This window comes from Aethalodelphis obliquidens, unplaced genomic scaffold (genome assembly GCF_003676395.1).
Source record: "Aethalodelphis obliquidens isolate GAN/ISIS:26980383/991018 unplaced genomic scaffold, ASM367639v1 scaffold23, whole genome shotgun sequence".
Lineage (NCBI taxonomy): Eukaryota > Metazoa > Chordata > Mammalia > Artiodactyla > Delphinidae > Aethalodelphis > Aethalodelphis obliquidens.
In genome coordinates this window covers 8,065,990-8,080,467 of record NW_020837967.1, presented here as the reverse complement: position 1 = coordinate 8,080,467, position 14,478 = coordinate 8,065,990, and the positions used below count along the sequence as shown (strand labels likewise).

Genomic DNA, 14,478 nt, shown 5'->3' with positions numbered 1-14,478 from the left:
AAGTTTTGCATTGCTGTTTTGCATTTGAAGTAGCAGTCACCTCTTCCAGTCTTTAATAACTGCCCTCTCCAGTGTACCCCAACTTGCATATTTTTGTTCCAGTGGTATGCTGGAACTTCTCTGCTGGAAACCTGGATTTCCACAAAGGCTCTCTTGTCTAAGACAGTGTTTTCCAGGGGTTCCCTGGACGTTGCTAAGAGTGGCTGGAGCCAGTTCATGGGCCATGCAGGGTCCACAGCAGGGATGTGGTCTGTATGTCTGTTACCACTTGGGTGGGCAGGACTCTTCCCAGGTCCCTTGGTTTATGGTGCTGGATCCTGCAACTCCCACAAAGCCACTTTTGTCCGTGGATAGATGCCAAATTGTTGCTGGTGGTGGAGGGATACCATGAGGTACCTATTTTTCAGCCCTGATGCTGACGTGACCCCAACATGGGGGTGTTTAAAAGTAAATTTTCCCCCCAAGATATTTCCTTGAGTTCTTCTTTCATGTTATATGTACCTCATGTTATTTTTAAAAATCATGTAAATTAAACATTATATATCAAAACAAAACAATATAGTAGAAATCTAATTATTACTCCCATGTCTAAGAATCATTGCTTTTAGGCAGTGAACTTCAGCTTTTCAGTGTAGCACTTGAGGTTCTTCAGAATGTCTTTCCAGACTCACCTCTCTGCTTCCTTCCATGTATTTTGTACTTTTCCTCCCAAGTTCCTAGGAAACACCTAGACGCCATGTGCCTGATCTTTGTGCTCACATTCTAATCACCAAGTAGAATGATTTTCTCCATTTTCTTTTCCTCATGACCTCCTCTGTTTATTTAACCTCTTCTGTAAAGCTTTCCTATGTTCACTTATAACTTTCATATGTCAACTCTTACATATCACATTGTATCATAATTGTGTATCTTTTTGTGTCTTTGTGTGTCTTTGAAGCAAGAATTTGTATTTGCTTGCATATGGTTGGTACTTCATAACTGTTTTGTGAACTAATAAATGACTTATGATGGGTAAGAGTTGGAGTTTTTAAAAAATTGTTTTTTTATTCTTTATCAGTAGAATTATTAGAAAACATTGGCTTTTTTATGGATTTTTTTAAGTAGCGGTCCTGGCGTGCATATGAAGGAAGTAAAGAAAAATGAAAATGAAAAATGGACATCAAAAGAATGTGTGATTACACCAATGTTTGAGAAGGACGATTCACTGATCGGTGGTCTGCTACACATGAATGATGACAGCAGTTTAAGTGGAGTAGATCAGGATGATGGCAGGTAAAATCTACAAATTCTTTATTTTTAGGTCAAGAAATATTAACACTGAATACTTTTTCTGGAAATAGAACAGCATAATATAGTGTACAGGGCACGACAAGAGAATCCTCAACTATACCAGATGAACGCTGCTGAAAGGTTAAGATGAGGATGAGTGGCTTTGACCAGAAGTAGTTTCAATAAATATTCCCCATGGAAGCTGGACTGTAGTGAATAAGTATAAACGGCTCCTTAGGGAATATTTACTGGGAAAGGCAATAGAGAACTGGATAGTAACTGAAGAGGAAAGGGAGTTTCCTTTCTCTTTTTATGTTAAGATGGGAGTTTTTAGAGTATGTTTGTATGCTGTTGGAAATGAGCCAGTAGAGGATGCATTTATTCAGTTTAATCTTGTTTGCATGTCCAATATTAGAAAGCTTATTGATTGTATTACATTATCTTTAAAATATTATAGTAAACTAATTGTACATAATACTTCTATTCATGTATAGTTTTATGGTAAGGGCTTGTTCACTGATTTTGAAGTGTAATATTCTTATATAATTGAATATGCAGATGAGTACTTAAAAATTATTCTATCATACATAGATTTTTAAAAATTATATAATCATAAATTTACAAACATTTAGGCCATACTGAATAAGATTTAATCATTCCTTGATAATTCTAGATGACAGTATCATCATGAGTGGCTATGGTTTTATAAGGTACTCTAAAACAGATTATGTTAACTTCATAGTGGTTTAGATTCCAGGGAAAAGGGTAAGATTTTCTTTATATTTGATAGAAAAAAAAACTATTAACAATCTATCACAGATTATTACTTTTGGATTATAAAGTTCTAAATTACAAAAGTCATGCTTCCTATACTAAAAGTGTCATTAACATGTATTGTGCGCTAAGTATATGTTGAATGCATGAATAAACAGCTGAATGGGTGAATGAATGCCTGTTGATGAATTTCTTTACAAAAGCAAATCTTTATTGAAAATAGAATTCCAATATTGCCTAGATCTAAAGCCTTTTTATTTTTAAAAAATATGTGTAAGATTCAGAAATTATTATTTATAGTTATAACTAGACATGGAATAATAATACAGATTCATTTGCTATCATATTACTTAAAAACACTTAAAAATAAATATTACCTTCTCATCATATTGTGAAACACAAGTGTTGAAGCCAGATTTTCTGGATTTGAATTCTAGGTCTGCTGCTGATCTGCTGTAGGGGCTTGGGCAAGTTACTTAGCCTTTCTGTGCTCCATTTCTTCCTGTGTAAATGACCTAATGTATTACCTCTCTCCCAAAATTGTTGTGAGGATTAAAATGCCTTTAAGACATGTAAGGTGCTTATAATAATGCATAGCAGTTACATAGTAAGTCCTCAAAAAGCTAATATCATGATTATTAAAAAAGAGTTTCTTTCATATAAGGACTTAATACTTTCCAAATAGGTTTTAGTGCCATAAAGTTAGTTTTTATTGAAAATGACAATAACAAAAAACCCTGGTATATTTCTTCCTGTCAAATAATGCAAGTAACATTATGCTTTTCCTTTTCCTTTGATTGTCAGCTTGATCTAATTTAATGCTTTGTTAATATTATTATGGTATATTTTCTTTGTCCTTTAATGTTACTCTTTCTATTTATTGTTTAATCTCTTTTATAGAAAATTAATTACCAATGCAAAGATTTTATGTAAAAAACAATAGATTTAGGTATTCTTTGTATTTTAAGTATTTAATGTTTGCCTGAAAAGAATCGTTTGTTTTTTTAGGGCTACAAAGGAAACATCTAACGAAAAGAACAAGGTAGAGTAAACAATTAATTATAAAAAATATTATCCTGTAGTAAAAAATTACTTTGTAAAAGGTATAGTGGAAAAATAAAAAATCTTCCTTTGTTGTAGAGACATTTACTTTGAAAAAATAATTTAGAAACACTGTTGATAAAATTATCCCTTTGATAAAAATCTGTTCTTTTAAAAAGTATCTGTGTTTTTGCTTTAATAAAGAGATATTTATCATCTCTGTACACTTAGTATATTTTATAAATATTTTGGGGACATTGTGAAATAGTATTTTTTATTTGTAGGTCAAAGAGCAAATTGATTCTATGGATGACCTTGATGACTTAACTCAGTCATCTGAAACAGCTTTTGAGGATTGCCAGATGCTTTACTCTAATTATAAGAATTCCATGTTGCTAATTGAACAACTTGGCATGGAGTGTAAAGGTAGGACCATGGTATAAATATAAAGCCTTTTTGTGTATACTGTTGTAATATTTGGTAGAATTCACCAGTGTAGCCACTTGGGCCTGGAATTTTCTTTGTGGGAAGGTCTTTAACTAGGACTTTAGTTTCTTTTTTAGATATAGGGCTATTTAGTTTATTTGTTCTTTCTTGATTGAGCTTTGGTAATTTCCCTCTCTCAAGGAATTTACCCACTTCATCTGAGTTGCCAAATTTATTTACATAATGTTCATAATATTACTGTCAATCTTTTAATATCTATGGAATCTGTAGTAATTTCTCATTACTCATTTCTGTGAAATTGGTAATTTGTGCCTTCTCTCTTTTTTTTTTTTCATTATCAGCCTGGCTAGAGGTTTATCACTTTTATTCATCTTCTGAATATATTTGGTTTCACTGATTTTTTAAATATTTATTTATTTATTTATTTATTTTTGGCTCTGTTGGGTCTTCGTTGCTGTGTGCAGGCTTTCTCTAGTTGTGGCGAGCGGGGGCTACTCTTCATTCAGTGTGCAGGCTTCTCATTGCTGTGGCTTCTCTTGTTGTGGAGCATGGGTTCTAGGTGTATGGGCTTCAGTAGTTGTGGCACGCGGGCTCAGTAGTTGTGGCTTGCGGGCGCTAGAATGCAGGCTCAGTAGTTTTGGCACACAGGCTTAGTTGCTCTGAGGCATGTGGGATCTTCCCGGACCAGGGATCAAACCCGTGTCCCTTGCATTGGCAGGTGGATTCTTAACCATTGTGCCACCAGGGGAGTCCCTCATTGATTTTTCCATGTCTTTTTTGTTTTGTTTGTTTTGTTTTTTATCATTGATTTTTTCTTTGATGTTTTTTATTTCCTTTCTTCTGCTTGCTTTGGGTTTACTTTGCTCTTTTTAAAAAAATATTTATTTATTTTATTTTATTTTTGGCCGCGTTGGGTCTTAGTTGTGGCACGTGGGATCTTTCGTTGCAGCGTGTGGGCTTCTCTCTCTAGTTGTGGCATGTGGGTTCAGTACTTGTGACACTCCAAATGGGGTGTGGGCTCCAGCGTGTGTGGGCTCTGTAGTTGCGGCATGCTGACTCTCTAGTTGTGGCTTGCGTGTTCAGTAGTTGCAGCGGGCAGGCTTAGTTGCCCCATGGCATGTGGGGTTTTAGTTCCCCGACCAGGAATCGAACCCACGTCCCCTGGATTGGAAGGCAGATCCTTAACCACTGAACCATCAGGAAAGTCCCCTAATTTGCTCTTTTTCTGGATTTTTATGTTGGAAGCCAAGGTTATTGATTTGAGACCTTCTTTTCTAATATAGACATTCAGTGCTATAAATTTTCATGCAAGTAAGCAGCATTCCACAAATTGTAATATATTATGTTTTCATTTTTATTCAGTTCAAAATACTTTGTAATTCCTCTTTTCATTACCTCTTTAATCCAAGGTTTATTTAGATGTGTGTTATTTAGTTTTCAAATATTGGAGTATTTTCCAGAAATATTTTTGTTCTTGATTTCCAATTTGATTGCTTTGTGGTCAGAGAACATACTTTGTATGACTTAAATCCTTTTGACTTACTCCTTTATTTTATAACCCAGAAAACAGTCTTTTTTTGGTAAGTGTTCCATGGCTACTTGAAAAGAATGGTGGTGTTCAAGTCTGCAGTATCCTTGCTGATTTTCTGCCTGCTCTTTCTATCACTTACTCATTGAGGGGTATTGAAATCTCAGACAGTAATTGTGGATTTGTCTATTTTTCTTTGCAGTTCTCTCAAGTTTTGCTTCATATATTTTGAAGTTATTAGGCACATAAACGTTTAGGGTTGTTATGCTTCTTATTAATTGACACTCTTATCATTATGAATGACCTTGTCTATTGCTGATAATGTTTTTTGCTCTGAAGTCTACTTTGTTTGGTATTAATATAGCCAGTCTTAGCTTAGCTTTGTTTTGTCACATGTTAGTGTGGTATATCTTTTTTGTTTGTTTGTTTGTTGTGTGGTATATCTTATTTCTAACCTTATTACAAATTTATGTCTGTGTGTTTAAAGTGCATTTCTTGTAGGTGGCATACAGTTGGGGTTTGCTTTTTGATCCAGTCTGACAATCTGCTTTTTCTTAAAATTTAATTAATTTATTTATTTTTGGCTGCGTTGGGTCTTCATTGCTGCACACGGGCTTTCTCTAGTTACGGCGAGTGGGGGCTACTCTTCGTTGTGGTGCGCAGGCTTCTCATTGCGGTGGCTTCTCTTGCTGTGGAGCACAGGCTGTAGGCCCATGGGCTTCAGTAATTGTGGCATGTGGGCTCAGTAGTTGTGGCGCATGGGTTTAGTTACTCCATGACATGTGGGAGGACCAGGGCTCGAACCTGTGTCCCCTGCATTGGCAGGTGGATTCTTGACCACTGCGCCACCAGTGAAGTCCCTGACAATCTGCTTTTTAATTGAGGTTTTCAGACCATTTTCACTTAATGTGATTATTGATACAGTAGGTTTGAATCTGTCATTATGCTGTTTGATTTCTGTTTATCCCATCTGTTCTTTGTTCCCCTTTTCTTTTTCTGCTGTCTTTTAGATTAATCGAGTAATTTTTATGATGTAGTTTTATTTCTTTTTTGTTTTTTTGGTTTATTAACTGTAACTCTTTTGTTTCACTATTTTAATGGTTGCTTTAGGGTTTACAGTATTTTACTTAGGGTTATCACAGTCCACCTTCAAGTAATATTGTACCACATCATATATAGGATAAGAATATTACAAAACAGCTTACTTCCACTTCTTCTCTCCTTGCCAGATCCTCCTGGATCTGTGGGAGTGTAGTTTTCATTAAGTTTAGAAAGTTGTTGGCCATTCTTTTCTTCAAATATCTTTTTTCTGTCTCTTTCCTCCACCTCTTTGGGGCATTGTATATTTAGCCACTTGAATTCCTGGTCAGGGAATTAAGATCCCTCATGCTGTGCGGCATAGCCAAAAAAAAAAAAAAATGTATTTGTTCAATGTATGGATGAGTGAAGGTGAAAATGCACAGTGCTTTATACACAAAAATTACTCATATATTTTATTTCTATCTTTGTTTTCTTCCTAATGCAGATTCTGTTAGCTTATTGAAAATTCAGGATGCAGTTCTTTCATATGAAAGATTAATAGAACTTAAAAAAAATCAATGTGAACTACTTACAGGAAAAAATAAAAAAATGGAAAGTAAGGTTAGTGGGCTACAAAAGGAGCTATCAGAAACAAAAGAAATGAAATCACAGTTAGAGCATCAAAAAGTGCAGTGGGAACAAGAGCTCTGCAGCTTGAGGTATTGAACATCTTGGTTTTAAAGAAATATTTGAACTGTTTTTATTTACTGTAATACTACAGATGTGTATTTACTTTAATACTACAGGAAGTTTTATAATTGCTAAGTTACCTGCTGGTATTTTACAGGGGAGAAAACTTCATTAGTATTGTGGAGTGTGAAATTCTTGGAAATAATACAGCAAGTTCTTAACAGTGGATACTTCTACTAATAATTTAATGTATATATTTCCAAATCATCATTTTCATGGCCATACAGAAGTCCTCCATATGAAGCCTCATTTCTTTTGTAATCTCTCTCTTTTTTTAAATTTTATTTATTTTTTTATACAGCAGGTTCTTATTAGTTATCCATTTTATACATATTAGTGTATACATGTCAATCCCAAGCTCCCAGTTCATCCCACCCCCCTGCTTTCCCCTCTTGGTGTCCATACATTTGTTCTCTACATCTGTGTCTCTATTTCTGCCTTGCAAACCAGTTCACCTGTACCATTTTTCTAGATTCCACATATATGTGTTAATATACGATATTTGTTTTTCTCTCTCTCTTACTTCACTCTGTATGACAGTCTCTAGATCCATCCATGTCTCAACAAATGACCCAATTTTGTTCCTTTTTATGGCTCAGTAATATTCCATTGTATACATGTGCCACATCTTCTTTATCCATTCGTCTGTCGATGGGCATTTACGTTGCTTCCATGACCTGGCTATTGTAAATAGTGCTGCAATGAACATTGGGGTGCTTGTGTCTTTTTGAATTATAGTCATTATTTTTTTAACAAATTGAATTTCAGTTGTTTTTCATTTTTCTGTATTATATTTAATGCTACAAGGAACGTCTCTTCTATAAATTCATTTCTACATTTCTGATTATTTATTTTGAATAAATTCTTTAATATTGTGTTATTTGGTTAAAGTATGAGAACTTTTAAAAAAGGTCTTTGATCCATGTTTCTAAATTGTTCTCCAGAAAGTTTATATTACTTTACACTCCCACCCACAGAAGTATGAAATGGCCATTTTTCTCAAGACAAAATTTTTTAAAAAAATTATGCAGTTTTATTCCTAACATATGCATGGATGAAATAAAAGGTAAAAATGGAAGGTGATTACTGATTAGTTTATTCAATATCTCTTTCATACAGAGATAAAATTAGTTCAAAGGTTTGTACTGAAAGCACAAAATACTCTCTATTGTTTAATTAATTAATATGGATCCTGCCTTACGGGATTTAAAATTATTTATTAAATAGATAATAATCAACAAGTTGAAAATGTTGCAAAAGAAGAAACATAAAAAGTGTGGGGCAACAGATATTAGATTCCCTAGCCTAGTCTTGGATTAGTGTCTGAAGATACGTGTTCTGTAAAAGACCTCTGCAGATTTTTATCTGGCACTGTAAGTCATTTAGGGGTACCTGCAGTATTTTATGAAGTTGAAATTTTATTTCTAGTGAACTTATGAACTTGTTTCTAAACAACAGCTTCTCTTTTTAATTAGTAACTAAATTATCTGTCCTAAAGGAGGAGTAATTATGACAGTGTGGAAAACAGGGTAATTTTCAACCTAACTTCACTGAGTAATTTCAAAATTTCTTTCCTACACTATTCACCAGAGTTACTGTGGACTAAAACTTACTTAAGTGGCAGAATGTTTTTTCATTGCTCCCTTTCAAGTATATATATCTTTATGAAGAGATTGAAGTGAGGAATTAAAAATATGAGACCTAGAAAGGAAAAACAAAACTGGAGAACAGAAATTTCATTAGGATAGTAAATCAGCGGGTGAAGAGCCAGATCATAAAATGAACTTTTTATTTCCTAACAAACCACATTTTGAGGTAAACATATTTAACTGCAGATTCACCCTAAAACAAGAAGAAGAGAAGAGAAGAAATGCTGACATGTTATATGAAAAAATTAGGGAGCAGTTAAGAAGAAAAGAAGAGCAATACAGTAAAGAAGTTGAAATGAAACAACAACTTGAACTCAATCTCAGAGCACTAGACACGGAACTGAGGACTGTGAGAAATAATCTGAATCAGGTAAATTAATCTTTGGTGAAAATTTCAAATTTCCAACAGTATTTCATCAGTATTATTTGTAATATCTCTTTGATTTAATATATATTATTTAGGTTTAAAACAAATAAAAAGTGTTATCTCATCCTAAATATGAACTATGACATTTATAGCTTAAATTATTAATTTCTTGCCATTCTTAGCTTCTAATACATGCTCTGTGTATGTTTTCTGAATGGAGGAATGGAAGGTAAATTGAGCTTAATGATTAACATAATGATTGGCATTTTTGGTCCATTCGAAAGTAATATTCTTAATTCCAATCTATGTGTTAATTTTGGCTTTTTTATGTTAAAATACAGGCTAAATTGCTTTGGGACTGTGATGGAACTAGTTAAACGCTTTGTAAAAAGATTTTCTTTCACAATACTATATCTCCCTGTATTTTTGCTCTGTGATAAGTTTAGCAGTCATTTAAATTAAAATCTTAAGTTATTCATGTGGGATAAAGATCCTTGTGTTTATTTAAAAAGGCTACTTCCTTTTAACAGTTTTTTTTTTTTTAATTCTGCTCTTAAGCTTTTGACATTTTTTTTTTTAATGGTATGAGACCAAAAACCTCATGAAATGTGTCTCCAGGTTGTAGAAGAGCGAAATGACACTCAGAGGCAGCTTTCTCGAGAGCGGAATGCCAGAATTTTACAAGATGGAATCCTGACCAATCACCTTGCCAAACAAAAGGAGATAGAAATGACTAATAAGGAAATGAATTCTGAGGTATTTTCTTTAATCATTTTCAAATATTTGTGTGTATGTATCTGTATATATTTTAAAAACCAATACTATACATCACAGACAGTATAGAGGATATTTAAAACCTATTTAAGTATATTTTTGGGGGGGTGACGTTTCTTGTCCATTGGATATTTAATATTTTTAATTCAAACATAATTGAATTATCTTTAATTAAATTTAATTCAAGTAGTATTTTTAATTCAAATCCATTTGTCTGCAACAGTCAAGCAGTGACGTACAATAGCCTCATCCAAGGAGAGGCTTTTAATATTTTCCATAGGAACTGATGAACTTTTCATAATCTCAAAACTATTGCTACCATCTAGAAAAGTCTGCACCCTGATGGTGGTTTAGGCAGGGAAGACCATGTGTGCTCCACCATCGACCACACTACCCAACCAAATCCCAGCACTGAATACGATCTTGCCCTCTGCTTTGGAGTGAACATGTCAATCACTATGCACCTCATCATTTTCAGTGTCTAAATCAGAGTCTGTTCTTAGTTTCACTGTCATTTCTTTAACCAGTACCCCATCAATGACATTTTTACATCATTTACAATTTTTCAGTATCGTAAAAGCTGCAACATTAGTGGTAAAAACTTTTTTTTTTTTTGCGGTACGCGGGCCTCTCACTGTTGTGGCCTCTCCCGTTGCGGAGCACACGCTCCGGACGCGCAGGCTCAGCGGCCATGGCTCACTGGCCCAGCCGCTCCACGGCATGTGGGATCTTCCTGGACCGGGGCACGAACCCGTGTCCCCTGCATCGGCAGGCGGACTCTCAACCACTGCGCCACCAGGGAAGCCCGTAAAAACATTTTTGAGCACTTAAAAAAATTATTTCCTCAGAATAAACTTATAAAATACCAAAAAAAAAAAAAAAACCCCAAAACAAACAAACAAAACAACATTATGGTTTTTGGCAGTGATTTCACTTCCTTGATAGATTAATAGAGAGGTTAGTTTATCCCTTCCACTGATGGTAAGGAGGAAAGGTATAGCCAGTTCAGAGACCGTCTTTTGGATGTCGTTCTTCTACTTGTGAGAAAATTAACACTTTGCTCCATGTAGTGTCCTATTTCAGTACAAGGAACTTTTGAAAATAGTGATAGATATGCCATAATATTTATTTAGTGATAATTTATTGATAAGTATTTTATTTTTAGTGAAACAGTTCATTGTATTTCCCCCTACCTTACTATTTTAAGCATTATGAAGAGAGAATAAAAGTGATTGCAGCAGCGAATAATCTCATGATTTTCTAAGATCTCTATAAATTTTACCTTATTTACCACTAGTGTATGTACCATTAGTGAAATATAAGGCTCATTTCATATTTGTATGTTTGTACTAGAGAACTAGCTGTGGTTTGGTGTAAGGGGACTCATAGTAAAGTCAGAAGACCTGGAGAAAAGCCTGCAGCTTGCTTGTAGTTTTGACTTCCTCATTTCCAGGACTGTCCTAGCTAAATGAGTTAATTGACGTTTGTAGAAGTGCTTATTTAGTACAGTTATCAGTAGATGTAATTCTTGTAACTGACTATAAAAATATTAGAAACATAGAATATTTATGGAATATTCTCAGGACTATACAAATATTAGAAACGTAGAATATTTATGGAATATTCTCAGGAAAATTTTTTTTTTTTTTTTTTTTTTTGCGGTACGCAGGCCTCTCACTGTTGTGGCCTCTCCCGTTGCGGAGCACAGGCTCCAGTCACACAGGCTCAGCGACCATGGCTCACGGGCCCAGCCGCTCTGCGGCATGCGGGATCTTCCCGGACCGGGGCACGAACCCGTGTCCCCTGCATCGGCAGGCGGGCTCTCAACCACTGCGCCACCAGGGAAGCCCAGGCAAAAAATTTTTGAGGAAATTTAATCTGTCGAAATATATACAGAGCTAAGGCTTTTACTATGGGGTAGCTGTATAGGTTAGATAGCAGATGAGCAAATTTTTTTTTAAGCTAGCGGGTGGTATTTTATTTTATTTTTTATTGAAGTATAGTTGATTTACAATATTGTGTTAGTTTCAGGTATACAGCACAGTGATTCAGTTTTTTATATATATATATATATATATATATATATATATATATATATATATATACCTTTATAGATTCTTTTTCCAAATATTGAATGTAGTTCCCTGTGCTACACAGTAGGTCATTGTTGGTTATCCGTTTTTTATATAGTAGTGTGTATATATTAATCCCAACCTCCTAATGAATCCCTCCCCCTCTTTCCCCTTTAGTAACCATAAGTTTGTTTTCTATGTCTGTGAGTCTCTCTGTTTTGTAAATAAGTTTATTTGTATCATTTTTTTAGATTCCATGTATAAGCGATATCATATGATATTTGTCTTTCTGTCTGGCTTACTTCACTTAGTATGATAGTCTCTAGGTCCATCCATGTTGCTGCAAATGGCATTATTTCATTCTTTTTTATGGCTGAGTAGTATTCCATTGTATAAATATATCACATCAGATGCAATTTTTAAGTGTAGTCAGATTTATTAATCATTTATTTTAAGCCTTCTGGGTTTGTTATAATTTAGAGAAAGGCCTTTCCAATTCTGAGCTTCTTAAGAATTCTCTTGTGGTTTCTTTTTTGCTTTCGTGGATTCATTGTCTTTAATTAAATTTTTGAACTTTTGAAGATTTCTGCTTGCAAGAAGTCTGAGGTTTGTATGCAACCTTATTTTTTCCAGTTGGATATCCACTTATTGCAGCCTTTTCATTGTATAAACATATAGGTTAGTCTTTCAGAGGAAATCATGAAATGTCAATTTATTGAGTACTAGCTAAAAATCTCCTCTGTTTCACTTAGGTGTCCAATAGTCCTGAAAAAGAAAAAGATCTGTTACATAAAAACCACATCTTGCAGGACGAAGTTGCCATGCTAAGACTGGAAATAGACACAATAAAATGTCAGAACCAGGAAAAGGAAAAGAAATATTTTGAGGACATTGAAATTGTAAAAGAAAAGAATGATGATCTTCAAAAGACAATAAAACTGAATGAGGAAACATTAACAAAGACAACATTCCAATATACTGGACAGCTTAATGTTCTGACAGCTGAGAATACAATGCTAAACTCTAAGCTGGAGAATGAAAAACAAAGCAAAGAAAGACTGGAAACAGAAGTGGAATCCTACCGTTCTAGACTGGCTACCGCCATACATGATCACCATCAAAGTCAGACATCAAAAAGAGACCTGGAACTTGCCTTCCAGAGAGCAAGAGATGAGTGGTTACGCTTGCAGGACAAAATGAATTTTGATGTGTCTAACCTGAACGATAACAATGAGATGCTTTCCCAGCAACTTTCTAAAGCTGAAAGTAAATTCAATAGCCTAGAAACCCAGCTCCATCACACGAGGGATGCTCTCAGAGAAAAGACTTTGATGTTAGAACGTGTACAGAGAGACCTAAGCCAAGCACAGTGTCAAAAGAAGGAAATTGAACACATGTATCAAAGCGAACAAGGCAAAGTGAATAAATACATTGGAAAGCAGGAATCCTTAGAAGAGAGATTATCTCAACTCCAGAGTGAAAACATGTTGCTCAGACAGCAACTGGATGATGCGCAAAACAAAGCCGACAGTAAAGAGAAGACAGTAATTAACATCCAAGACCAGTTTCAGGATATTGTGAAAAAACTTCAAGCTGAAAGTGAAAAACAAGGTCTGATGCTGGAGGAAAGAAACAAGGAGTTAATCAATGAATGTAATCATTTAAAAGAGAGAATGTATCAGTATGAAAATGAGAAAACAGAAAGAGAAGTAAGTATCCAAGAAGAGAAATAATTCTCAGACTTCCTGAAAGAAAATTCAAAGTGATTTTGATTATGGCTAAATGTTGAATCTAGTTGAATATAAAAAATATATAGACTATAAATCTATAGACTGTAAATCAGCCTAAAAGCATACCTTGTATCCAGCAAATAAAGAATTAGACCTGAGAGGTGCTTTACTTTGAGTAGAGACATTGTGTCACCTATGAAATTTTAAGAGATTAAGTTATAAATTGTTAATGGGTATAGACAGGTATTAGTAACTTACTCTTCTACTGCTAAGATAATAATTTTAATCTTTATGTCACATTTTAGTATCACGATGAAGCAGATAAATGAAACGCTCAGATCTAAAATGAATTATTTTGAAATTAAGATTCAGTTGTGTGTATTACCTTGACAGTCAATTCCAGATTTCCCAGATGAACTGATGTGTCGATGCCATATCTCATAGTACTTTTCCTTCAGTAGCTTGACATAACTTTTTAGTTGATATAATTTTATTTTTATTCATGTCAATTAGAATTAATTTGGGAAATAATTCAGCCTCAAACCATGTATTCTTATGACCTCTCAACTCTTTATAAAGGCATCTACTTTTCATTAAATCATAATTTGGGATTAAAGTAGTGAGCTTTAGCAAAACCATACTTGATTTAATCTTCCCACTTCTATTTATAATTTACTTGGAACATTTTTACAAATAATTTGCTCATAATTCTCATTTCAAGGCTCAGTTACTATCATTTGGATATAAATTTGTCCAATACAAAGAGAATTGTAGCTCTCTGTGACTTATTAATTTGACATTGGACTCCCATTTTCAGACTAGTGAGGGGTGACAGATTCATGAGTAGCAGGAATAGAGTGGGGGACAGGGTCATAGGGGCTGCCATCGGGAGGCAGAGGGAGGCCCTGAAGGTCTCATTTTAATTCTAGGAATTAAAATGGGAATGACCTCATTTTAATTCTGAGATAGGAATCTATTGAGCACTGGATTGAATATGTGAGGATCTCTGAAGTTAATCGAAGCCTCCAGTAGAGAAGAGGGAAGATGTTCCCACCAC

The 14,478-nt window shown here is 34.5% G+C and overlaps 1 protein-coding gene across 10 annotated transcripts in view; it reads left to right on the top strand.

Moving 5' to 3' along the window:
* The window catches only part of ANKRD26 (ankyrin repeat domain 26), a 92,452-nt gene that overhangs the window by 51,710 nt on the left and 26,264 nt on the right, over positions 1-14,478 (top strand). For 9 of the 10 annotated variants that reach the window (XM_027121657.1, XM_027121653.1, XM_027121649.1 and 6 more), the window contains 7 exons: positions 1,102-1,272; positions 3,052-3,085; positions 3,369-3,510; positions 6,585-6,798; positions 8,665-8,848; positions 9,464-9,601; positions 12,444-13,400. In XM_027121657.1, the coding sequence (XP_026977458.1) occupies positions 1,102-1,272; positions 3,052-3,085; positions 3,369-3,510; positions 6,585-6,798; positions 8,665-8,848; positions 9,464-9,601; positions 12,444-13,400 (1,840 nt within the window). The remainder of the gene's footprint in view (positions 1-1,101; positions 1,273-3,051; positions 3,086-3,368; positions 3,511-6,584; positions 6,799-8,664; positions 8,849-9,463; positions 9,602-12,443; positions 13,401-14,478) is intronic. The other variant, XM_027121648.1, reaches the window with a different exon arrangement.